General features: G+C 39.3%; 2 protein-coding genes across 2 annotated transcripts in view; one reads left to right on the top strand and one right to left on the bottom strand.

Annotated features, from left to right (window-relative positions):
* jak1 (Janus kinase 1) overlaps nt 1-12635 on the top strand; it is a 30864-nt gene extending 18229 nt beyond the window's left edge. Inside the window, exons 10-24 of the mRNA XM_079460434.1 lie at nt 258-456; nt 2859-2968; nt 3581-3730; nt 3846-3933; nt 4469-4596; nt 4762-4897; nt 6414-6565; nt 6650-6800; nt 7616-7704; nt 8913-9105; nt 9188-9312; nt 9422-9594; nt 9702-9819; nt 10442-10552; nt 10950-12635. Of these exons, the coding sequence (XP_079316560.1) occupies nt 258-456; nt 2859-2968; nt 3581-3730; nt 3846-3933; nt 4469-4596; nt 4762-4897; nt 6414-6565; nt 6650-6800; nt 7616-7704; nt 8913-9105; nt 9188-9312; nt 9422-9594; nt 9702-9819; nt 10442-10552; nt 10950-11063 (2037 nt within the window). The 3' untranslated portion in view covers nt 11064-12635. The remainder of the gene's footprint in view (nt 1-257; nt 457-2858; nt 2969-3580; nt 3731-3845; nt 3934-4468; nt 4597-4761; nt 4898-6413; nt 6566-6649; nt 6801-7615; nt 7705-8912; nt 9106-9187; nt 9313-9421; nt 9595-9701; nt 9820-10441; nt 10553-10949) is intronic.
* Nucleotides 12636-14215: 1580 nt separating this feature from the next.
* The window catches only part of raver2 (ribonucleoprotein, PTB-binding 2), a gene marked incomplete at its 5' end in the record, with an annotated part of 50743 nt that continues 39944 nt past the window's right edge, over nt 14216-25014 (bottom strand). The window contains 6 exon segments of the mRNA XM_079460435.1: nt 14216-15430; nt 15961-16143; nt 16855-16977; nt 17302-17403; nt 22314-22441; nt 22705-22816. Of these exon segments, the coding sequence (XP_079316561.1) occupies nt 15293-15430; nt 15961-16143; nt 16855-16977; nt 17302-17403; nt 22314-22441; nt 22705-22816 (786 nt within the window). The 3' untranslated portion in view covers nt 14216-15292.

Here is a 25014-nt window from a genome sequence, read left to right as displayed (position 1 = left end):
GACATAAGGGTGAGTCAATGATAAAAAAAAAGTTTTAGGCACGAAATATGATGGTTGCAGTTATGCTCAGATGCCCAAACAAGAGCAAACTTTCCCAACAGCAAACAAGATCAGCAAACAAACTCCCAACAGCTTCACTCAACTGACTTTTTAAAAGAGCCTTTTCTGTTTTCTCACTATTTTGCCTTTACTTTATTTGTATACTGCCTTTCACTTTATTTCTGTTGTGCTTTATTTTCATATTTTGTCTCTTTCAGATGGAACTGTCTGAGTCAAGGCCTGTTCCCCAATATAAAAATTTCCAGATTGAATCAAGTCCTCAGGGCTACAGACTGTTTGGGACAGAGATGTTCAGACCCACAATGAGGGAACTCCTGGAGCACCTGCAGGGCAAGAGTCTGCGCACGGAGAACCTGTGCTTTAAGCTGCACAGATGCTGCCCACCACAGCCCAGAGGTACCGATGCGTTGCTAGTGATAGTTCTTGATGTCATTGACAAACAAAGTCCAGAAATGTGTCTCGACCTTCAGTCAGATTTTATGTTAATGAGCTTTTGAGAATGAGATTTCCAAAAGAGCTTGCAGAGCAATTATTAGATTACCTACAGTCCTAAAAATATGTACAAAATATTTTATGGCCTAAAGTGGAACTAGAATCTGACGACGGTTTCACACTAGAACTTTTGGTGTGCACCCGGGTTTGATAAACGTCAGAGTTTGGTTCTTTTGGGTGATATGAACACCATCGTACCAAATCGCGGAAGTGCACCGCTATTAATGACGTATTCTTTGGTAAAAATGTGTGCTGACGGGCTCAAAGCAGAAAGCTGTCTCATTTCTGTTTGCCTGGAGCGTTCTTAAGAGCATTTGCAATACGTTCACTGACAAAAGTGCCGCTATGTACTGAAGCGTTGGAAACCAAACTAACAGTTCAAAAATGTATAAAAGTGATGCGAGCAATGTTATGCATTTTGACGCATTCGCCTGCGTTGTCGTTACAAGCGACGGCAAACAGCTGTTCGGACCCCAAAATAATAATATGAATGCAGTCCAGTGGGTGCAGGGTGAGGGGGAGCAATCGAACTAGGGTTCGGACCATGCAATCGAACTTAATGTGAAACCGACCTGAAGCTCTAAAGGTTATTTCGTTGTCCAGTTTATTGAAAGCAGACAGATGAAATGCCAGGATTTTCCGCTGTTCATTTGTGCAGTGCTTCACCTGGACTGACTCTCTGTGTTCCCTCAGGGGAACTTGTTAAATCCTCGAGCTCTAACCACAACTACAACAATTATTTGTATGCTTTCCCATAAGGATGCAGCTACAATATTGAGCAGATAATGTCTCAGGAAAGTTTGTAAAAGAAGCTTTGACTGAGTTAACTGGATTATCATAATCTTAATTATTATAGAAAGACTTTGGTGTAGAAGTGAAAGCATATTGTGATGATTTTGCTAGAACGGGAAATTTTAACTCAATAATGATAATGATATTGTAGTAATAGCATTAGCATTTTGCTCAAATGTTTCATGATTTTGTTTAGAAAGGAAAGGCTCAGTATCACCTTTTAAGTTTTCCTTTAACATCTGCAAAAATGAAGGCTTGGTTTTGGTCTGTTAGCTTCTCAACTGTGATCACGTGAACAAACATTCCTGTGAGCTGACGTGTGTAAAATGTTGTGTAAAACGTGTCATGTCATCTCTTTGGATGACCATGGGCAGCTGTTAAACTTGCTCACATTTCAACTGATCCAGGATCAGAAACAATACACAAGTCACTATACTTTTAAGTTTTGAATTACTTGAGTTATTAATAAACTGTCTAACATTTGTGATAATGACATTTAAGATCATAGCGCCAAACATTAGTCCCAAAGTACATGTATCTCAAACATCTTTTGGTGCGCAAATCTTAAGCAAACATTAATCCAAATGAAAACAAGTAAACTCGGTGACAGCGGAAATATTTCGTTTTTTGTTACAAATTTTAAGATTTTATTATGAATAGAGGAGGTTATTATATAACTCGCATTGGAAAACTAGTCAGTACAGATGTTGTTTTGTAATTGTTTGCTTGTCTACTATAGTTAGTTTTTTCTTTCCAAAGTCAAAATGAAAAAAAAGGATACTTTGTTAATTTAATAAACGTATGTAAATTAATCGTAAATTACTCAGCAATTTAGCGTGTTAGTTTTATAGTTTGTTATGTACAAATGCAAAGGATTGATTTGGGTGTGAAAAACACCCTGTTGTTGCACTTCAAGAAGGTATCTGCTGTTGTTGACATGCGTTCGTCAGAGTACATGCTGAGGCATCAGTGACAGGCAGGAAATGTAGTAAACGTGGGTTTCCGTTGTTCACATCTTTTGATCTCTTTGCACTCATAAAAACAGTTCTGCCGATGTCTGAATCAAGATGATGTCACTGATCAGTCAAAAGACCAGCCGGTCCTGCAGAATGATGATAGATGAGCTTATATGAAGGCAAACATGCCCGTGAATACATTGAAAATCAAAGCGCACCCTCGTTGTTGACGCCGTGTTTCGCATAACCCTGCACTGTCTGGCTGCACAACTTCCTTTTCTCGGCTGCTCTTTCCTTATGTGACGATAGCTGTCATGTTCACACACAGACACACACTCTCTTTGTTTATCTGCTTTTGTCACTCCTGATTAATACGGTTTGGTAAAATTTGCATAAGCATGATTTAGATATCATACAAAATTAAATGGCACTGGAAGATCAAACCAGAAGATATTCTGTTTATTGTGACGTTTGTGTTTAAGCTGCACACAACAATCCTGCTGCCTACTCTGTTTGTATTTTTTTCGACCAATCAGAAATTGTCTTTCTGCTCTTTAGAAATCTCCAACCTGTTGGTGATGACCGTAAACCGAGAGCCTGCACCCCAGAGACAACCTCAAGTCAGCCAGCTGAGTTTCCATCGCATCCTTAAGGAGGAGATCGTTCAGGTGATCACTTGTTAAAAAAAAAAGTCTGACAGAAATACAATATAATATACATAACGATGTCTTCAGGGGTGTATAAAGACCTTAAATAATGAAGCGTTATGTTTTTATTACCTTAGAAGGGCAATTTCTATCTACATACACCGCGGGTCCCCTTGCATGGAATTCTCCATGTTGTTCCTACAGTAGCCCTAAACGGACAAACTGCTCTACAGAGTGCGTTTTGTAATTTACGTTATCTCGTTCAGCAAAGAAGCGAAAACGTGACGACATTTTAGTTCTGTGTCAGCCACCGTAGTGCTTCGAAAGGGGGGTGGAATTAGCCATTGGTTGCAATTCACAACCTCACCACCAGATGCCGCTAAATTTAATTTACCTTAAACAAAGAAATTTACTGAAACTCACACTCATTACATTCTAACAGACTAAAACTGTACTTCAAAAAGAAAATGAGGATATATTTTGAATGTAATATATACTGTATATAAAGGTTTGAACACCAAATGTTGTGAACCATGACCCTCAAGTTACAATTGAATTGCTGCATGTTTAAATCTTATCTATTTATACGTTAACAACGTCATGTTACATTTCTGTCATTTTGGTATGGTTCAGGGTGAGCATTTGGGTCTGGGTACGAGGACCAACATTTACGCTGGTGTTCTGAAACTGAAGAGTGAGGATGATGATGAGATGGGTGGATACACACAGGAGGTGAAAGTGGTGTTGAAAGTGCTAGGCTTAGCACACAGAGACATCTCTTTGGTAAGGAAATACGCAGACAACTTCTCAACATTTGGTTAAAAGCGTGTACAAAATAACAACTTCTCATTTGAACTGTAACAAACTTTTAAAGATCCATGTGTGTTTGTTTCCTCAGGCCTTCTTTGAGACAGCCAGTATGATGCGACAGATCTCTCACAAACACATCGTCCTGCTTTATGGAGTGTGTGTTCGTCACCAAGAGAGTAAGCAGCTTTTCTGAATCTTAACCTATTCTGATTCCCTTCTGTCCTCCTTTCTGTTCTACTTTTGGGTGAAAATGAGGTCATTTTCGTTGTTTTCCATTGGCGATCAAAGTGAATGGTGCGATAGTACTTAATTTCTGCGCAAGGAGAATTCAAGCACTATTGTTTTTCTCTTGGCCGTGTAGATCTGGATCATTGGCAGTTTTATATTCCAAGTGCGAAGTAATCAAACATCGACTGTAACATGCTCGAATTCTAGACTCCGTACTGTTTTATCATTTAACAGTAAAGACAAAGAGCTGAACAAGATCAGATTATGTGTCATGTAGAGTAAATGTTTTGAATGGTTACATTTCAAACTGCTATTGCTGCTCTATTATTTGACTGACGTAAATAGCCGAGGGATATCAATGTGATGGGTGGGTCTGCTAGTTTGCACAAAAGAATTTGAATAATTGAGAAGGAACTGCGGTTGTCTGATGAGAAGTACATTTCATAACTGTGCTTATTTACATGAGACTTTCTCTGCTTGTAGATATCATGGTGGAGGAGTTTGTTCAGCACGGTCCTCTGGATCTCTTCATGCGCATACAGACCACCCCTCTCACCACCCTGTGGAAGTTCCAGGTTGCCAAACAGTTGGCCAGCGCCCTCAGTTATCTGGTAAAGACAAACGCATAACAACGTACACATTACATGTGAATATTGACATTTTGTATTCTAATCTGTGCCGATTAGCAGTTATCATAATTGCAGCAAATAATATTATCATAGCAAATAAAAGGTGCGCCCTAATGATTTTGTTTAATCGCTGTGTGTGTTCTGTAGGAGGATAAGAAGCTGGTTCATGGATACGTGTGCAGTAAGAACATTCTAGTGGCTCGAGATGGTCTGGAGGGAGTGGGAGGACCCTTCATTAAACTGAGTGACCCCGGCATACCCATTACTGTATTGAGCAGACAGGGTAAGCGATTCATTATGATCACTTTGTAAAAAGTGTTGTTTTGTAGCACTTTTAAGGTGGTCATAATACAAAATAATCAATAAAAAAAACAGAAATCATTTCCATTTTATGAACATACTATAAACCATGATATTGGACATTATGACCAATTTGGTGATTCTACAAATGTAGACGCACGAGTTGTGTTCGTCTTATGAACATGCCTTATAACGTGAACATCGTAGATTGAACGCCCATCGTAGATTGAACGTTTCAGTTCTTTAACACTACACAGAACATCTATAACCGATTTAAAATATAAAGAGATAATCCACCCAAAAATGAAAATTCAGTCATGAATTACAAACGCCACCCCCCTGTATAAATGTATTTGTTCTGTTAAAGACAAAGAAAGATATTTGAAGCAATGTAAGCAACTGACACTTCTGGGACATCATTGACTACCACAGAAAGAACTAATGGAATTAAATTGGTAGTCAAAGGTGCCCCAGAACTGTTTGCTTCCTTAAACCTAAATTCTCCATAATATCTCATTTAGTGTTACAGAACCAAAAACATTATACAATATTTGAGATACCTGCTTTATTTTCATCTCAGAATATTGATGGTCATCCAGTGTGACACTTGTAAGAAAAACAGCGGCCTTGTGTTTGTCTAGTGTAATTGAATTTGTGGGAGTGCTTTGGATCTGATAGCAAGGGTCTAGTGGACTGTGAAAATGTACTGCTCGGAAACTTCCATAACTGACAGGAATTTTGTTGGCGGAGGTCCAGCCCGACTCCCAGAAGGGCTTGTGAGACAAGAAAGGCTCTTTGTTAGCGGTGCAGTATGAACTGTTACAGGAAAGACTGGTTGTGTTTTTTTGGAGGTGTGTGATAGACAGACTGGAATGAGGGAAGCCCATTAGAAAGATTGAGACATTAAAATAATTAGCGCTGTTAATCCTGATTAATCACACTGATTATAAACATTTACGTGTATAATAAAAATGATCGGTGAATATAAATAAATGCTTGTAAATACTTCATTAATATGTATGTAAATGTTTGTTACATAAAAAATGAATACGCACGCACAGTACACAGACATATTTTATGTAAACAAACATTTATTCTGGATGCGATTAATAGTTGTTGACAGTCCTAGTGATAATGGTTTCAGAGGGATCATGTTTTGAACAGCGTTACTACTGAACCAGTATCGCAACCTTTATGTGTTGTGATAGAATGAAAAGATGATGAAATCCCGCAAAATAAGTGTTAGTCATTCAGTAAAGCTCAGAGGTTTTCAGGTATTAGTTTAAAGTTACTTGGAAAAGGCCTAGTTTGTTAGAAACACTCCTGTACACAATAATGTGGGTGTTTAATGGAGTGAATGAAAGTGAGTCACGCATATTTGAAACGACATGAGGGTGAATGAACGATGAAACAATTTCCAGCTTTTTTTAATGAACCAGCCCTTAAAGGTCATATCAAGAAAAACATAGCATGACAGCACGCTATGTGTGTGTCCACAGAGTGTGTGGAAAGGATTCCGTGGATTGCTCCCGAGTGTGTACAGGACACGGCTCATCTGAGTGTGGCAGCTGATAAGTGGGGCTTCGGCACAACTCTATGGGAGATTTGTTATAATGGAGAGATCCCTCTAAAAGACAAGAAACTCACAGAGGTAACAACACAAACACACACATATCACTTTGTACCCTTTTTGCCATCAAATATTTGCTTATATATTTCTCTTGTCTTTGAGCAGAAGGAGATGTTTTATTCAGCCCAGTGTCAGTTGGCCACTCCTGACTGCGAAGAACTGGCCAAACTCATGACCCACTGTATGACCTATGACCCCCGGCAGAGACCCTTCTTCAGAGCCATCGTCAGAGACATCGACATGGTGGAAAAACAGAGTAAGACATTTAGGGTGAAAATTTAAGCTTAAATAGTCTGTTGCCTTGTTTGGGAAAATGTGTTTACTGATCTCAATTCGGCCCTCTTGTGGTTAATAGGAAGAAGTGCTGTTAGAAGTATTCAGGAGTTCCTATTTTTTGTCCTTTCAAGTGATAGCTCACCCCAAATTGACTTTCATTCAAACCTGTTTGAATTTCTTTCTTCCACAGAACACAAGAAGATATTTTGAAAAATGTTGTTAACCGGCACCCATTCACTTGCATTGGTGTATATGCAATAGAAGTGAAAGGCTGTTGGGCTGCCAACTTTCTTCACAATATCTTCTTTTGTGTTCTGTGGGAGAAAGAAAGTCATACAGGTTTGAAATGACAAGTAGGTGAGTGACCGAATTATTATGAGATTAGGAACATCAACGTACTGTAGTTATAAAGATAAAATGATGAAAATAAGTTATGTGTTCATCACTGTAAACAATAGATATAATACAAAAGAATAGATACAATAGAATTTATGGTTTTATTGACACTACATTTTATTATTTTGCATAAATAATACTGAATGTTGGCATCCTAAATATAGATTTTTACAATATTAAAGATATTTAAGTTATATTTTCACAGAATGCTCTTTACATTATGTAAGATGATTTCTGTAGAAAACAGTAAATCACCAATAATGACTTCAACTGGGTTTTTTTATAGACCAGGTCACATTCTGGGTGGAGTGAGCTTTGCTATTTGAAAGTGCATAAAAAACTTTTTTCAGCCTATTTCTTCCTCTTTTTGTTTTTTAATGTGGTTGTTTTTTTCTCCAGACCCTTCCATTCAGCCAGTTCCCACGCTCGAGATGGACCCCACTGTATTCGAGAAGAGATTCCTCAAGAAGATCAGAGACCTCGGAGAGGTATTTACCCCACAAGTGTGAACTTACAGCTTAAGGTTGTCGCTAGGGTTGGGAATCAAAGAACAATTCCAAAATATATATATATATATATTTACAGGGCTTACATTTTTCAGATCTCGGATTGCAACGTTTGACTGCGGAAAAAATTGACTAAAAACAATAATATTTTTATCGGTTCGAGTTCATAAGTTCGCCACCAATGGTAGGAGAGGAACAAAGATATCACTCTTAACCAAACAAACATTACTGGCCAATCAGAATTAAAATGGGGCGGGACTTGGAGTGGAGTGGAGACATCACCTTGGAAAGTAGCAAGCAAACAGTCACTCAAACAAATGAAAAGAGAAGCAAACACTGCTGATTCCGCAAACGTTGTGATTTTATATTTTTTCGTTTCACAGTTTGTGGTGCAAACATTGCCAGTAGGAGTTTAAAAATGAATAATAAATCTGCCTCCACTAATTGTTACAAAAGAAGTAAACAAGCTCATGCTTTGACCAACTGTGATCTCATTACTATGTGTTGTGGATGTGACTTGTGCCATATCATCACCATTAATACCTATGAAACTAATGATTCAATTACTACTAGAGTACAAAATCCATCATAGATCTAGTCACTTCTAAAAATACCACCCTCAGTAGTGCAAGTAGTATTTTTATTATGATGAATTCGGTTGAATGTGGTATGTTAAGCTATGTTTTTATTGTTTTTGTGGGTTATAATATATACTTCTTTCGAGTCATTCTGTGATCCATACACACATGGCATAGCATCAAAGTTTAAGAAACGTCAAAACTGGCACGCTATTAGTTAGTTTCAAGGGATGTAATGTTCTAATAATGTTCTTTTTGGTTTGACAAATAACCATGCGGTTGTGTCTTCTCTCGCAACCCTGCAAAAAAAGTCCAGGCTCAGGATTTTTTACTAAACCCCTGTATTATATATATATATATACGCTCACAAAACGGTGCTCATAAATATGTATATTTTGCAAACAAATCAATAAGCAGGCTAAAATGACCATACAGGTTGATTTCTGTTGATGTTTTACTTGTGGAATGGAAACTGGTAATCGATAACAATCGAAATGATAAGCAGAATCGAAATAAGAATGGGAATCGAGCAAATTAAAAAACGATTCCCAACCCTAGTTGTCGCTTTACTGTTCTTCGGTTGGACTGAGATTCATCTGTTTGCGTTCTCAGGGTCATTTCGGGAAGGTTGAGTTGTGTCGGTATGATCCTCGAGGGGATCGGACCGGAGAGCTAGTGGCCGTGAAGTCTCTGAAGCCGGAGAACTGTGAGGAGCAGAGCAGTAACCTGTGGTGTGAGATTCACATCCTGAGAGAACTTTACCACGAGAACATCGTCAAATATAAGGGCATTTGTCATGAAGAAGGTAAATCATGAAATCATTAGTGATGCGCGACTGTTGATGTGTGGATTGTAAATGTAACATTTTCATTTTTTTCCATTTTAAGGCGGAAGATCCATTAAGCTCATCATGGAGTTTTTGCCGGCTGGCAGTCTGAAGGAATACCTGCCCAGAAACAAAGCTAACATCGACCAGAAAACCCTCCTGAAATACGCGGTGCAGATCTGCCAGGTAACGGCACATTTGAATTTCAACACAGTATTTGACTGTGGGATTTGATAACAAAACTTCAGAGCTTTAGCACTTTCTCACCCCCGCTGTTTTCTGACCTCTTCTACAGGGCATGGACTACCTTGGGTCTCGAAACTACATCCACAGAGACCTGGCGGCACGTAATGTTCTGGTAGAAAACGAGGGCACGGTGAAGATCGGAGACTTCGGCCTGACCAAAAGCATTAAGGACAACGAGGGCTACTACACGGTGAAAGATGACCTGGACAGCCCTGTGTTCTGGTAAACCTCAATACTGAATGTGACGTTCCATCAGGAGTTATTGAATTATATAGACGTATTAAATGCTCTTTTCTATTGCTGGGAAATCCATTCTCTCTGTTTCCCAGGTACGCTCCGGAGTGCCTGATCCATTGCAAATTCTACAGGGCGTCTGACGTCTGGTCTTTCGGAGTGACCATGTACGAGCTTCTCACGTACTGCGACACCTCATGCAGCCCTATGTCGGTAAGCGGCCGGTTAGATGACATCATCATATATCAGTTTCATTAGTATTCTGTGTAAACATGACCGCATCATTTCAGTGATTCTAAGGGTAATACAGATTTGTTAGCGGGCCGCACTACGCTACGTTTTATAAAAAGACCTGCAGTCTGAAAGAAGCCATTGTGTAACGGGTTCTTGTAGTTCTGGTAGTTCATTTTCTCTTCGAGTGTGGCAGATGGTGCCAGTCTGTGCCCAGAGTGGCAGATGTATAACCCAAAGGCTCTGATAGACGTCTGTAAACCAATCCCCACTTTCAGCGTGTTTAGGGAAAACATTTGTCCTAGGATGTGGATTTGAGAGATTCATTAGTTTTCATTTACATTTATGCATTTGGCAGACGCTTCTATCTAAAGCGACTTGCATCGCAATTGTACTATATATTTGTTTCTGTCTGTGTGCCATCTCCTGGGATCGAACCCTTTACCTTGGAGTTGCTAGCACCATGCCCTAACCACTGAGCCACAGGAAAGTTTATCACAATGAGTTTGACTAGTAAAACAGCCCTTCAGCCAAGTTAATGCTTGAGATGGATGAACATTGATACTCTAGTCAAGTGACTTTATTCTGTTCCACCCCCAAATAGGTATTCCTCAAGATGATTGGTCCAACACACGGTCAGATGACTGTCACCCGATTGGTCAAAGTCCTGGAGGAGGGAAAGAGGCTTCCAAAGCCAGATGGCTGCTCTGATTGGGTAATAACTTTGTGTTCAAAATTAAATATTATTATAAGCTTAAAGGGACAAAATGTAATTCTGTCATCATTTACTCACCCTCAAGTTGTTTCAAATATGTACACAGATTTGTAAGAGCGCTTGTAACCAAACAGTTCTTGGTCATCATTGACTACCATAGGAGGAAAAATTACAATCGTAGTCAAAATTGCCACAGAACTGTTTGCTTTCCTACATACTTGAAAGTATCTTCTTTTGTGATCAACAAAACAAATAAATGTATGGCGCAAACACTTCCATCACTAAGTGCTGTTAAATAACGCTTTATTTTATAAAGACTGAATGCTTAGGTAAATAAAGGCAAGGACATGGCGATCTCTAGTGTCCGTGTTTAATTCTGCTCTTTGTGTTTCGACAGTTGTACAATCTGATGAGGAGATGCTGGGAGGCGACACCCAACAAACGGATCGAATTCAAAGAACTGATCGCCGCCTTTCAGCAGATGATTGACAACCAGAAACTGCTGAACTAAAATGGGACACAGACTCCGCCTCTTTTGCCAGAGACACCCTAAAAAAATGGTAAAAACAAAAAAGTCGTATAAATGTGCAGTGTAGCACTCTTTCAGATATATTCTCCCTCTACTCTATCACACACATTGTGACGTCAAAGATGATCGCAAATGAAAGGAAGAAAACCTGCTAGAACCACTGACGGACATCAGGAAGCATCCTGCATTCTTTTCCGATTATGCTAACACTTCATTGCCAGTCATTTGATTGGCTCGTTTTTTTTAAAAACCCATACAAGAGTGGAGAAAGAAGTACACGGATCCTGTCCTGTGCAGGGGCTGGATCATTAAAAGAAAAGCCATAAACCCGCCCCCTTTTGTTCTGGTTTCTTGAAGCCATCATCAAAAGTCAAACCTAGCCAAAGGAGGTCCTTAGGTTGGTTCTCCCCCTCCGAAAGCGTTGATAACCTTTTTGTTTCTCCATGGGATATTTACGACTCCTTAAGCTTCAAAGCAAGCAAAATGAGATACTAATTCCTTGACTGAAACTGATGTTTTAAATAACTCATTTCATGGATGTGATCTTGATAGACCTGGTGGGGAATCATATTTGGTGAGCTAAGCTCATCATTATTTTAACATGCAGCTAAACCGCTACACCTGCTTTTGACTCGGTGACACCTCTTCTGCTTCTTATTGTGCCGTCACAGAGCCTCCACCGTGCTGCATGTATAAATGACCCAAATGATGCATTGCAGCATGTGCTGTATGGAAGCTTCCCAAAGCATGTGTGATACCAGAGCCCATCTCTGCGAAATGAACCTCATCGTGGTTAAAAGACGACTGTTTTCCCGAACGTCGAGGGGGTCGTGCCCCCCTTCTCAGACTATTGACGTGCAGAGTATGTCGCACGCTCTGGGATTGGATTTTCGGGTATGTGTGCGAGAGAACGCGTCTTCATTGACTGTCCAGCTGATAGCTGACATCCTTCATGGAAGGGGATTGTAATGTCGGAAAATTCCACACGGATCACTGAACTTGTGTGCAGAGTTTATCAACTGAAGGATTGTGAGAATGTTATATTGGTTGTGGAGACATTGCTTGACTGAAATACCTACAGTAGGCACTAGGGGACAGTAGAGCTTATGAAATGGCTCCCAAGAAATATTCAATATGCGATGGGCATGTGGAAATGTGGGCTTTACCGTTCAATTAACCATTTACTTCTATAAAATACTGTTGTATTTTGTGTTCTGTTTTTTATCAAAATGGAATCAAACGCAAACTTAATTTGATAAATGTGCGGCATGCTTCTGTCAGATGGTTGTATATTAAGGAGGATTAAGATTCGTTTATCACTTTAAAGCAGTTATGCATATATCCGAGGGAAGGCTTTGGTTCGCAGGGCGGGACGAGAGCCGTGGAGGAGGAGCTCCGGAAGCATAAGAGATGAGCGACAGCAGGGAAGGGCGAGAGAGGACCAGGCCTGGCTTTATGTTCTGTTTTATTATGTTTGTATGGCTGGCAGTCGACCGTAAGGGAGCTGCCGGTATTTTACATTGTTTGTATATTATATTAAAAGTTTTTTGTGTTTATGAACAGAACACAATTCATCTTCTAGCTGAAGGTTTATCAAGAAACTTGTTTTCGAATCAACTTCTAAATATTTCTTTTAGGATTTAAAAATAGAAATGAACGAAGAGAGCAGGTGTAATTCTTCTGTCCTTTAATGTGGAATGCAAAACAAATCCGTCCGCTCGAAATCAAACCCCACACCATTTCCTCAAAAAAGAATAACAACAAAATAGTATCGAACAGGACAAATGTACATAAACACACAAAATAAATACAATTACAATCTTTTTTTGTTGTTGTTGAATAAATACTCAAAAGCAGCAAGCGCTGACACATCTACTGAAAAGAAACCTTGATTTTTTTGTTGTATTGCAGAATGATTTGCATGCTTAAATTCCACTTCCTAAAAATAGCTTATTCACAGTTAAGCAATATCAACAGAGTCTGGATATAAAATATTGCAAAATGTTAATTCAAGGTGAAAAAAACTACAACCTTGTAAACTAAAATCAGGCTGCGATATGTGTACAAAGCCCAAGTGTTAATCCCCCTGCATGTTTGAACAGGTGCCTGTACCATCTACATCAAGACACACTTCAGTATTGCAAAGCTTCGAGATACAAGCGCACACATACTCGTTCGGAGATGGAACGTTCTGATATTGAGGTCCGCTGACCTTGCTGTGCGAAATGGGAACGATGCACAGTCTCAACTTAAAATACATGGGAGGAATACTAGGGGTCACAAGAGTAGGCACACTTTCCCATCCTCCATCTTTCCAGAGATTTACTTTCATTTAGGAAAAACTTGCCTTCATTTGAAGAACATTTGAGATTATTACAGGAGGGGGAAGACGAAAGGAATGGTCTTGTAAGAAGAAGACCATAAGTATGTTCTTAAATAATCCCTGTAGTTCTGAAACAAAGTAATATTTCTGAGGATCTAAAAACAAACACGGCTTGAATGCAAAGGTACATAAACCAAAAGCTGATTTAAAGGAATAGTTCACCTAAAACGTATCTTTTGTGTTTTGCAAAATAAAGAAAATCAAAGAGGTTGAAAACAGGGTGTGTAAATAATGACATAACTTTCACTTTAAAGGTGAACTATTCCTTTAAATGAGTTTATTCTTGTCATTTGTAGCACTCCCTCGAAAAGGCCTTTAGGTGTTTAGGTGCAGAAAGTGGGTCTCGGAGCCTCGGGTACTGCTATGTATTTGGGATTGTCTTTATAGTAGTCGATAACGCAATAAAGCAAAATAACTAGGACACAATAACACGGGCTCCTCAAATCTATTGTCTAGGTGAGAGAACGGCTTTCAGAGAGAGCAGAACTAAAGAAGATCGCTTCAAAAGAGTAGAAAAACAAGGCACGTAGCCTCAATCAAACGTGAATGTGCCAGGCCTGTGTTTGTGCTGTGTGGTGACAAAGCAAACATCTCCTTTTAAGACAATTTAAGACTGCATCTAACCAAGCACACTGCAAAAAATCCAATGCTTAATACGTATCTTGTTTTCTGGCAAAAGTAATAAAAAATGTTGTATGCGCTTTATCTTGTTTTTATTGGCAGATTTGTGTCACCTATATAAAACAAATACCTCTATTAAAAGAGAAAAACGAAATGCACAAAATCAGCCAACAGGACAAGATTAAACTTGCATGCCTTGAGCAATGTTATCGTTTATGTTTTGCTTATTTAAAAGATTTGTTTGATATGAATTAATTTGTTGAAAAACAAAGATCAGAAACAGAAAACAGACCAGAGCACTGGCACCCATACATCTCTCTGACCTCCGTCACATCACATATCCTTCAAACACTTTATTACTACTACTGTTACTATGTATTACTACTCTTACAGAAATCGGGCAGCACTGTAGCGTCACAAGTTATAGGGAGGTCAATCCACCCTTACTGGAGGGAAGCGACCTTGTATTGTAATTCTTAGTAAGTACATTGTAATTCTCCAGAGAAGATAAGCGATTATTGACGTAGCCATGTCTGTTGTTTTAAGGCTATTGCAGTATTCAGAATGGCTGATCTTTCCTACAGATACAGCAGTGTGTACATAAACATTTCAAGACACAATATACGATCAGCGCCTGACGTATTCACACTTCAGGAAAGCTGATCTGGGCATCAATAAACAAGAACACATGTATGACACGTAAAGCGATATTAATAATATATTCGGTATATCTGTACATTGTAAAAAATACACTCGTTTTGCAGAATATAGATACATCAGCTATGCCCTAACCTGTTCGAGCAAAAAAGAAAATGTTATTCCTCTGAGTGTAGCTCTATCTTTTATCAGCCCTTAACCATTTACAGTAAAACTCGGACACTGAACGGCCGCCTCTCTCTTTCTCTCGCTGGAGTGGAATGGTACGCCTCGCCTAGGAGAGAGGTCAAAATGTAGAACAGAGAAATATCAGTAACTGTAAAGCGTCATACCGTCGCCCTGCCTGGTTTATACAGAGATCAAAACAGTACCACACAGAAAGGTTAAAGAAGAGGAGACCTAACACACAATAAAATGTACAATCTCATCATAAATATAAGCTATAGGTGACAGAGTTAAGGCTTGAACATGACAACAGCACATAGAGGTGTGTGTGTTTGTGTGTGTGTGTGTGTATGTGTGTAAGTGAGTTAGTGAGTGGGTGTGGAGGTTAGATCCTCTTCTTTTTGAAGAAATCGGCATACTGGCCCCCAAGACCCTGTGAGTGTTGGCCTACATACGGCCCCTCTGATGTCACTTCCTGTGTTGGCAGTGTGGGGTATTCTCGCTTTTGTCCTCGAGCTTGATTCTGAGAGAGAACGAGAGGTAATTGTTAATAATGTTCTTACATGCGAAATGACATCTATTGAGTTTTTGTGTGTGCGTGACACAGGAAATGACTGACAGGTTTTTTGTGTGATATTCAGTAAATGACTGACGCTTACGCCGACCCACGCATGCATGCACACGCGCGTTTGAGGATATTTTCTCTGACTTTTGCACAATGATAAAGAGTCTATTGTTAAATGGGTAAGACAGCAGTTAAGAGGCGTTCATCTCTGGATGCGTCTGTCTTTTAGTGAACAGCAGTGAGAAAATGTTTGTCTGTGTGTCTGTCTCCTGCCAGCTTTTCTGTTATTTTAACGTTTTTAAGTGCAAATGGAAACAATTTTTGATGGAAATATGAAAAGATATTGTTAGTAGTTCACTGAAGGAAACCAAAATAATAATTGTACCTAAACACGTACCTCCCTGTATAAATGGTAAATTCAGAAAAACTGTAAATATTTGTGTATTTTTATGTTTATGATGTATAATTGATGCATTTAACACACTCACATAGTAATACTGATTCCAGTCTGTAGCCGTGGGGGTAGTGTGCGTAGCAGGACTGGGCGTGTGTGTGGTTGTGATGAAGCCTGGCATGATGGGAAGGGCACTGTAAGCAGGCAAAAGAGGCTGGGTACTGCCATTCAAAGAGCTGTGCAGAGGAGTACTCAGGGGCGTCTTCACCTCCACCTCCTAAAGTGAGACAAAAAATGACATCATCAAACATTTATACCCACACACACACTGCTCATCGACCCCGCTGTTCAGATTACACCTCACACACACACACACACACACACACATCCAGCTGGTGTACTGAAGAGTGATGGAGAGTTTTCAGCAGGATATATCTTGTCCTGAGTGTTACATGACTGAGACAGGAATGTAAAGTGTGACCTGTAACACAACCTGATATCCCATTTACACAAGCTAATGGATTTGCAACTCGTTTATACAGCAAAGCCCAGGGATTAACTCAAGAAAATGCATCTGTTTTGCATTTGTTGCGTTTAATACAGTCCATTTCGATGCATGTTATCAGCATAACAATTAGAAATTTAAACAGACGTACAGATGTACATTATGTATGTGTCTATGGAGAAATGAATGGCTGGATATTTGGTCTATTTTGGTCAGTGACTGTACGAGGGTTGTGCAGTAAGTCATTGAGTGATCTCCATCAGTACAGATGAGGTGTCAGCTGGGAGATACTTAGACACAGCTGAGGGCCCGGCTTGACTTTTTGACATCTGTTTGCAGTGTGAAAAATATGTCGACTGTTAACAGTATGTAGTAGATTCGTATATGTGTGTATTCCAGTACAAAATGCTTTCTTGAGCTGTTTTAAGTACACGGTAGAGTGAGCATGGCTGTGTTTCTGTTTTTCTGTGTGTGCGCGTGTACCTTGCTGACATCTCGGGGTTGGTAGACTTGAGCAGCTGTCTGGCTCATCTGTGTCTGAGAATAGTACTGACTGACAGCATGCATGTAGGAACTGTAGTCTCCGTATGAGGAGGAGACCACCACCTACAACACACACACACACAAAACATTGTTTTTCTGTCATGGGACTTGACTCTTGTGTTTCTATACCTAGAAACGCACACACTGACCTTTCTGCATTTGTTCATTTTTATTATTATCATATAGATAAAGAACCATACAATTTTTAAAACTAGTGTACATTCTACCTCTCGATAATCCTTTTCACGCTTGCATACACGTTTAGATTAACAAACTAAATAAATAAATAAAAACGTAATATAATGTCTATATTTCAGTCAAGTAACGCTAACTTTTAAACAGTCGTGGGTATATTACTATAGTATTGTAGCTGGTGCGTGTGCTTACCTGAGGTTGCTCTTTTGGGCATTCTGTAACTGCAGTGGTCTCTTGGCTTGTGTTGCCATAGCTCTGAGCTTGGTAGTGTTGGTACCACTGCTGCATTGCTTCCTATCACAGAGATGGGAACCATTGGAGAAGCATGAAGAGCACATAAAAATCATATAAAGAATTCTATAGCCCAAGATATCACTAGAGCCCTATGAAATATGTTTCGTTTTTTCCTCACATTGTGTTTAGTTTTTTCCAATACATTAACATTTTCAGGATTCAGCGTTGTCCATTTTTACCATACAATATGCCTGCATGAAAAAATGTGTTTAGTATTCTGTTGTATTTACTCATAAACTATAGTTAAATATCAGTTTATAATATGAACCAGTACCATGTCAGTACATTTTTACTAAAGTAAATAGTATAGTACACAAATAAATTTGATCATTCAAAAATTTTGTGAAGTAAACTAAAACCGTAAAGTGAACATGACTTATTTTGACCGGTAGTTGCAAATACCTTTACAGTGTGTGTTTGACAGTAATTGTGTCCCAAATGGAATACTTGATGGTTTTCTACTACCCGGAGGTATAAGTGGTTTTCCAAATGAGGGCAAATGACATCAGTCCTGACGTGTCCAAGCAGTAATGTCGAGGATAGAGGAGTGCTAGTTTTAGCGTGTACAATGTAACGGTTGTAAAGCGTTATTTTATTACGTCATCCATAAACATGATTTGTGCATCTTGTTGGATTATTTTATATCGGCAGTGAAGGTGGAGACAAGTGCTACACCTTTCTTACGGATTTGCAACCTATAGCAGCGAAAATTACATATTGTGCCTTTAGGTCCAGTGTATGACATTAAGCGGGATCTAGTGGTGAGGTTGCGAATAAATAAATAAAAACGGCTCACCCCTCCCTATCGAGTCACTAAGGTGGCTGACACATAATCATCACGTTTTCGCTTCTTTGCCGAAGGAGTTTTTAAGGAAACACACTCTGTGAAGCAGTTTGTCCATTCAGAGCTACTGTAGAAACAACATGGCGGATTCCATGTAAGGGGTGTGTGTAGATAGAAATGACTCATTCTAAGGTAATAAAACATGAAGCTTCATGTGTAACGTCTTTATACACCTCTGAAGACGATGTTCATGTTAATTTCAGCATTTCGTCATACATAAAAGCTGTATCTGTTAACATTAGTTGATACTCTTTAATAACAGTTATGGTGCAAGTAACATTAAATCCAGTGTGTTATGTTGTCGTGTTTAAAAGTAAGCAGTCTGTTATTCATTCACCTTCAAACTTGCTACTTAGCACTGTTTTTGCCTTGTAAAAAAGGGAGTCGACTCTGAATCACGCAAACGAGACATGACCTAGTCCGAGTCTCTAACCGCCACATATCTACGTCACTAGAAATAGTCCTCGACTACATTTTGCTGGGCCTGGCGCGAAAACTTCACTCTCATCCCCCAAACACTTGCGTGATGCGTGTACATCATGTCTACGTTGTGAAACTTAAGTCCTTCTTATTTAAACTACCAAAGGAAGAACTTCTGAGGAAACAATGGTGACAATTCATTTTTCAAATGACACCAAAAGAGTATAACCCCAGGGTTTTACTGCGTGTGCGTCATTTCACCGAAGATAACTTCAATAGTCTTGGCAAATTCACTGCAGGATATGTTAAATGACTATCCTTGAAAGAGGGGGGAAAACAACTATTTGGAACTGTTAGTCACACTTTCAAGTTGTGATTCGGTGGAGCTATTTTTTGTCTTAAATAAATATTTGTGTACCTTATGTCTGTGTTTAGCTAATGCATATAACACTAACGTGAACATGTAATGTTATTTCTGGGGTATTACGGTTTGTGTATCTAGCTATGAACTCGGCTAATTTAAGTGTTCAATCTATTAACTCTCAAAGCATTTATTTCAAGAACAGAGTGGAGTACTATCTGTATTGTAATAACATCTGAAGACACGAACACCGTGACAGTATTATACTTGGACTAGTTTTCAAGGCATACAGTTACTAGAGAAGAGTAAATTACACCTACTGTATTTAGATATAAAGGTGTGAAACTAAAAACTTTTTTATAATGTCGACTATCTAAAATACTCTATACTGTGCATTGTTATGTTACAAAGACAAAATATTATTTTTACTTAATATTATTACTAACGTATTAACAGTATTTTATTTTATTTCAATGATGAGCAAAAGCCCAACATGCATGTTGTCACACTGGAAGTGTTGATGACAAGAGTTGTCACTTGCCACTGAGAAACATCGGCTCCAGTCGTGCTGGAGTTCTTGATGAATAGGGGCTTCGGATGGTTCTTCGTCTGACTTGGCCTCAAACCGCTATCTATACACTGTATATAATATCCAACCACCTGTAAACCATAATCCACTTATGATGATAGGCGTTCCATTTGTGACATGATGATCGCGTTTGACCAATCACATGACACTAGGCTCACGGATAGGAGGGTTGAATCGCAGTACTTCTTGACTGACTCTCAAATGATTCGTAAAGTAAGAATAACTGCCTATTATTACGACATAAGTGTTTTTACACCTTGTATGTACAATAACTTGTTGGACACTCCATAAACCAAAGTAGGACCTTAAAAATCCAATGTTACGTACTCTTTAACTAACATTAACAATGAGAAATAAAGTTTTATCAGCATTCCTTGATAGTTTATGTTAGTTAATGCATTTACAAATGTTAACTTATAGATCCTTAACACCGGTGTTCCAATATCTACTATAACGAAAAGGTGGCTTGTATTACAATCTAAGAGAAAACACAACTGCCTTCACACCATCTGGCAGCATCTTTCTTTTTTTGACAGACATTCAGTTACTCCATGCTGCAAGGCCATGCTAACCAAGGAAACTGTGACTCTTGGATTCATTCCTAAACAGCATGACGTTTCTGGGTCCATTAACATGTCAATCAAATATTCTCTTCACTTCTAATAAACAGCAAAACTGACTAGACTTTGTATATCCACAATGACTCAACATCATATCCCTCAGACTTTCTGACTCTCTTAGATGTCTCAAACACGAACTCTTCACTCTCGAACCCTCTCCACAAGGTCTCTCCAAACAGCTGCCGCACTCTGCTTCCCTCTTTCCTCCATCTGGCTAACCTCACGGCCTAATCCGTTTGTCGAGCTTTCTCTTCAACCGTTTCTTTAACATACCCCCTTCCTTCCCATCAGTCCTTTCACCATTCCCTGCGCTCTCTCTGGACGCCTACAGCGCGAACGCTCGCTGTCTCATTTCACTAAAGCTGTGTGGGAGTGTGCGACCAGATGGGACAGACAACTTGCAGCCAATCTTCCTCCCCCCTCCCGTTCCCCCCTGCATCTCTCACTCCCTTTTCCATTCCTCCAACTCTCACCCACTCCTGCTCGTATTGTCATAGGAACGCTGGCAGTAATGAGAGGGAGACCCACATTTAAGCCATTTAATCCTGCTAAATTTCCTTCCCCTCCGAACGCTCTGCCAAGGCATGAGTAGGGGATCACCCTAAAGACACTGGCGGGGATCTGAGAGACCGTGGGTGGACTACTGCAACTCCTTTTCATTCCCTCTCGATTATGTTCTCCTGTGAGCGTGATGAAATCTCTTAGTTCCTATTGCTTTTGTATTTGTGTTCTTATTAGTGGAAGTTGATGGTTTTTGAGGGCTTTTAAATACATGGATATATTTTTGTATTTTTATGTCACACCACAGCTTGGGATGTGGACTATTGGAGTTCCTGTGACGCTAACAGCCAATCAGCATCGCCATTTTTCAGCAATATATAGAGCGATAAGTCACATGACAGACAAGCAGGTTTACTCCAGCTGCTTTTGAGATGAAAGCAAACGCGAATGCTAATGGTAACTCACAATGTCTGATTTTCACTAAACGATTATCATGGCGACAAAATATGTTGCAATATTAAATAAAATAAACACAACTAAAGATTAATTGAATTATAATGCAAATTTGTGTGGCTTCTTTTTCGGCCAATGAATTACACCCATTGTGGCTCTTAAAGGGAAAGTTCACCCAAAAATAAATTACATTTCTGTCATCATTTACTTTCCTTTATCTCATTTCAAACCTATATGGGTTTCTTTTCTTTTGCAGAACATGGTTTGAAGAATGTTGGTAACAGAACAACGGCTGTACCCATTGACTTAATTTGTGTGTATTGGATTTGTGTCCATACAATAAAAGTGAATGGGTTGTTCGGCTAGCAACATTCTTCTAAATATCTTCTTTCATGTTCTGCAAAAGAAAAGAAAGTCGTAAAGGTTTGAAATGACAAGAGGCTGAGTAAATGATGACATCACTTTTATTTTGGGGTGAACTATCCCTTTAAGGTCAGATGTTAGATGGGTCCAATACCACCACCTTCCATTCCGAAGTATCAACCAGATGCTTGCACCGAATTATTCTCATCAACTCAAATGATATTTGGGAGTTTATATACACGCCGATCGATCTCCACTGTGCACAAGAGCACATTGCAAACATTTGATTCTTTCCTCATTCCTCTCTTATCTTTCTGGCTTTCGCTGTCATGTCTGGGGCTCAGTGGAATCCTGCATTTGTGGGAGATCGAAGGGGAGAGAAAACTGTAGAGAGGGGGCGGGGCTAAGCGAGACTGATTGTTGCGGTAAATGCAAAGAGCAGTGAATTACTGTCAGACTGACATATAAAGCCATCAACCATAGCACATTTTGTTTTAGCATGTCATTTTGGTTTATCTGAGATAGATGACTTCACAATAATGGAGCTGCATGAATACACAGTCCTACTTGTGCATATCTTGATAAAGGGATCGTTCACCCCCCAAAAAGATTCTGTCATGATTTATTCGCCCTCACGTTGTTCAAACCTGTATATAACTCTTTCTTCTGCGGAACACAAAAGAAGATATTTCTGGAAATGTGATTTTGTGTCCATACAATAGAAGTCAACGGGGTCGATGTCTGTAGTACTGTATTTACCTGTGTATATTGCTGAGCGTATTGTTGAGTGTATTCAGCAGCTGTGGTCTCTGCACTATATTGAGTGGCAGGGGGCAGGACCGCGCTGTACGTCCCACTGTGAGTCTGAGGTTTACTGTTGCATGGTGCTGTAAGAGACACAAACACACGTACACAGACATGCTGATGTAAATCATGGCCTTGTCAGGGACACCCATTTACACTCTTTCACACATATTATCTTCTCTGCTGGTGTGGGCTGCAGTGTTGCGCAGTCTACCTGCACCCTTGAACAGGATCACAGAGAGACAGTGATACACTGCGAACATTATGGTTGCAAATCGTAGGCTGACAGAAAACACCACCCAAGGTCTACGAGAGGTGAGTCATCGTCTGTTTGTGCCGCACTTACCTTGTAGTACCACTCCGGGAAGCACACTAGCCAGGTTTAGATAAGGGTTGGAAGGCAACTTGACTTCTTTAGGAGGATCTCCTAATAGAGATGTCTGACAATTCGATAGAGTCTATAGAGAGAGGTAAAGAATTATCGAGATTGAAAGTAAGAGAGAATACCTATTAAAGTCATAGTTCATACAAAAATGTAAATGCTTTCATCATTTGTTTACCCTAATGTCATTCCTAACCTGTATGAGTTTCTTTCTTCTGCAGAACACAAATGAAGATATTTTGAAGAATGTTGGTAAACGAACAACATTGGGTGTTATTGACTTCCATTGTATGGACAGAACCGCTGGGACATTTCTCAAAATATCTTCTTTTGTGTTCCACTGAAGAAAGGGACATACACAGGTTTTGGTTAACATAAGTGTAAACTAAATATTAAAAAATATTTCAAACGAAAAAAATTATTTACCTATTGGATTTCAATAGACTATGAAAAATGGGCCTTGAAATGATAAGTTATTAAATTTTTTTTAGACGCACTGGTTGGATGTTTGAACAAAAAACACTTTTTTTCTTAGAATAACATGCACTCGTAAATTGTTCAAGTGCATTTACACTTTGAGTTCAGTTAAATGTCAATTCTAATAACGTTGTCTTGCACAGTCGGCAAAACAGAAAAAAATACTAAACTTTCAAGGTCACAACTTTAAGCTCGATTGAAAGCTTCTGAACATTATAATTTCATTATTATGAACTTAAATTTATAATTGCTATTTTGAGGCAATGTCTCATCCCACAGACGCCCACCGCAAGTGCTTCTACGTGAGATTTTTAAGAAACCATTTTCTGCGCTAAAGGACAGCGATAGGCTACAGATGCTGTCGTCACAGCTTAATCTGAAATCAACCTGGAAAATTCCTTTAAAGCATCTTCACCCTTCCACGGGATTCAGAAAGGGATTCAGGAAAAGGGATGATGTGGAAAAGTACTGGCACAGTGTCTGCCGTTCATTTCTTATAGAAGCAGAACAGAAGACAGCTCTCTATTAGCCTGCGCGGGTTAATGCAGTGAGTAATCAGAGCCTGCAGGCACTAGCTCTCTGTCATTACGTTCCAGAACTCTGTCAGGAGTCTGTATTAAGTTCTACTTGCTGACTGAGTGCTGTTTCTCAATACAGACTCCTACAGATGGGAACAATGGCGGCGGCTTTAATGCGCTGCTTACCACCGGCTACACACAACAAAATATGAGTCATACATTAAGAGCTGTTCCTAGAGAACAATAGAGGGACAAGTGTGTGTTTAACAGGTGACTTAGACAACCATGATGAAAGGAGCTAACAATGGACACAGACACATCAATAGCTCTTCCAAAACTTCGCATTTCAAACGCAAATGGTTTTATACATTTTAAACTGTTATATACTAGAATATATCACATTTTAACCTCAATTAAAGGTCCAGTGTATGAAACGTAGCCGCATCTATTTGTGTGATTGCGAATTGCAACAAAAGGCTCCCTCCCTTTAAGGTTGTGTTTACATTTGACATGTTTGATTCGGTTGAAACATTTAATATGCAAGTGTGAATGCTGCCACCCGAAGCCTGGAGCGCACCAAACAAGTGGACCGAGATGAATGAAAAGATGAGTTTCGGACCGCTTTCAAACCAACTCTGGGGCGGTTCGATTGAAATATAAACGCAACACAGACCAAGGGCATCGGATCGAACCAAAAACAGGAAGTGACAAGATAAGACTTGAAAATCAAGTGATTTGGTCGCTTATTGCTCCCCGAACTCTTTGTAAGTCGCTTTGGATAAAAGCGTCTGCTAAATGACTAAATGTAAATGTAATATAAATGGAGTGTTTATTAGATCTGTGCTTGTGCATGTAACGGAGGAATTCTTGGTGGCGTTTTGACTGCTTTAAAGACATCATGAGGTCTCCGCAAGTTACCGGCATATGCGCAGGCATACACTCTGCATGTATAACCCAGCACACAGCATTGTTTTGATGTCTGGTAAGTTCTGTTTTAAAATATAAATAATCAAGGATGTCCAATCACATTGCGACTTTACATGTTAAGTCTTAGGTTCTGTATCTTTAGGTTCGCTGTTAAAATGCCAGTCTGAACGCTAAGCGAACCAGGACAACATTGTTTTTGGTACGGACCTAAATAACGAAGAGAACCGAACTACAAATACGAACTCTGTAAAAAAAAATTGTCTTAATGGTAGGAAAAGCAAAAACCAAAGTAACAATATCATAAGAAATATCTGTATTGAATAACAAAAACGAATTAAAATAAAGAAATAAA

Source organism: Barbatula barbatula (genome assembly GCF_947034865.1).
Source record: "Barbatula barbatula genome assembly, chromosome: 7".
Lineage (NCBI taxonomy): Eukaryota > Metazoa > Chordata > Actinopteri > Cypriniformes > Nemacheilidae > Barbatula > Barbatula barbatula.
Note: the sequence above shows the minus strand (reverse complement) of the source record. Positions and strands in the feature narration are given on the sequence as shown.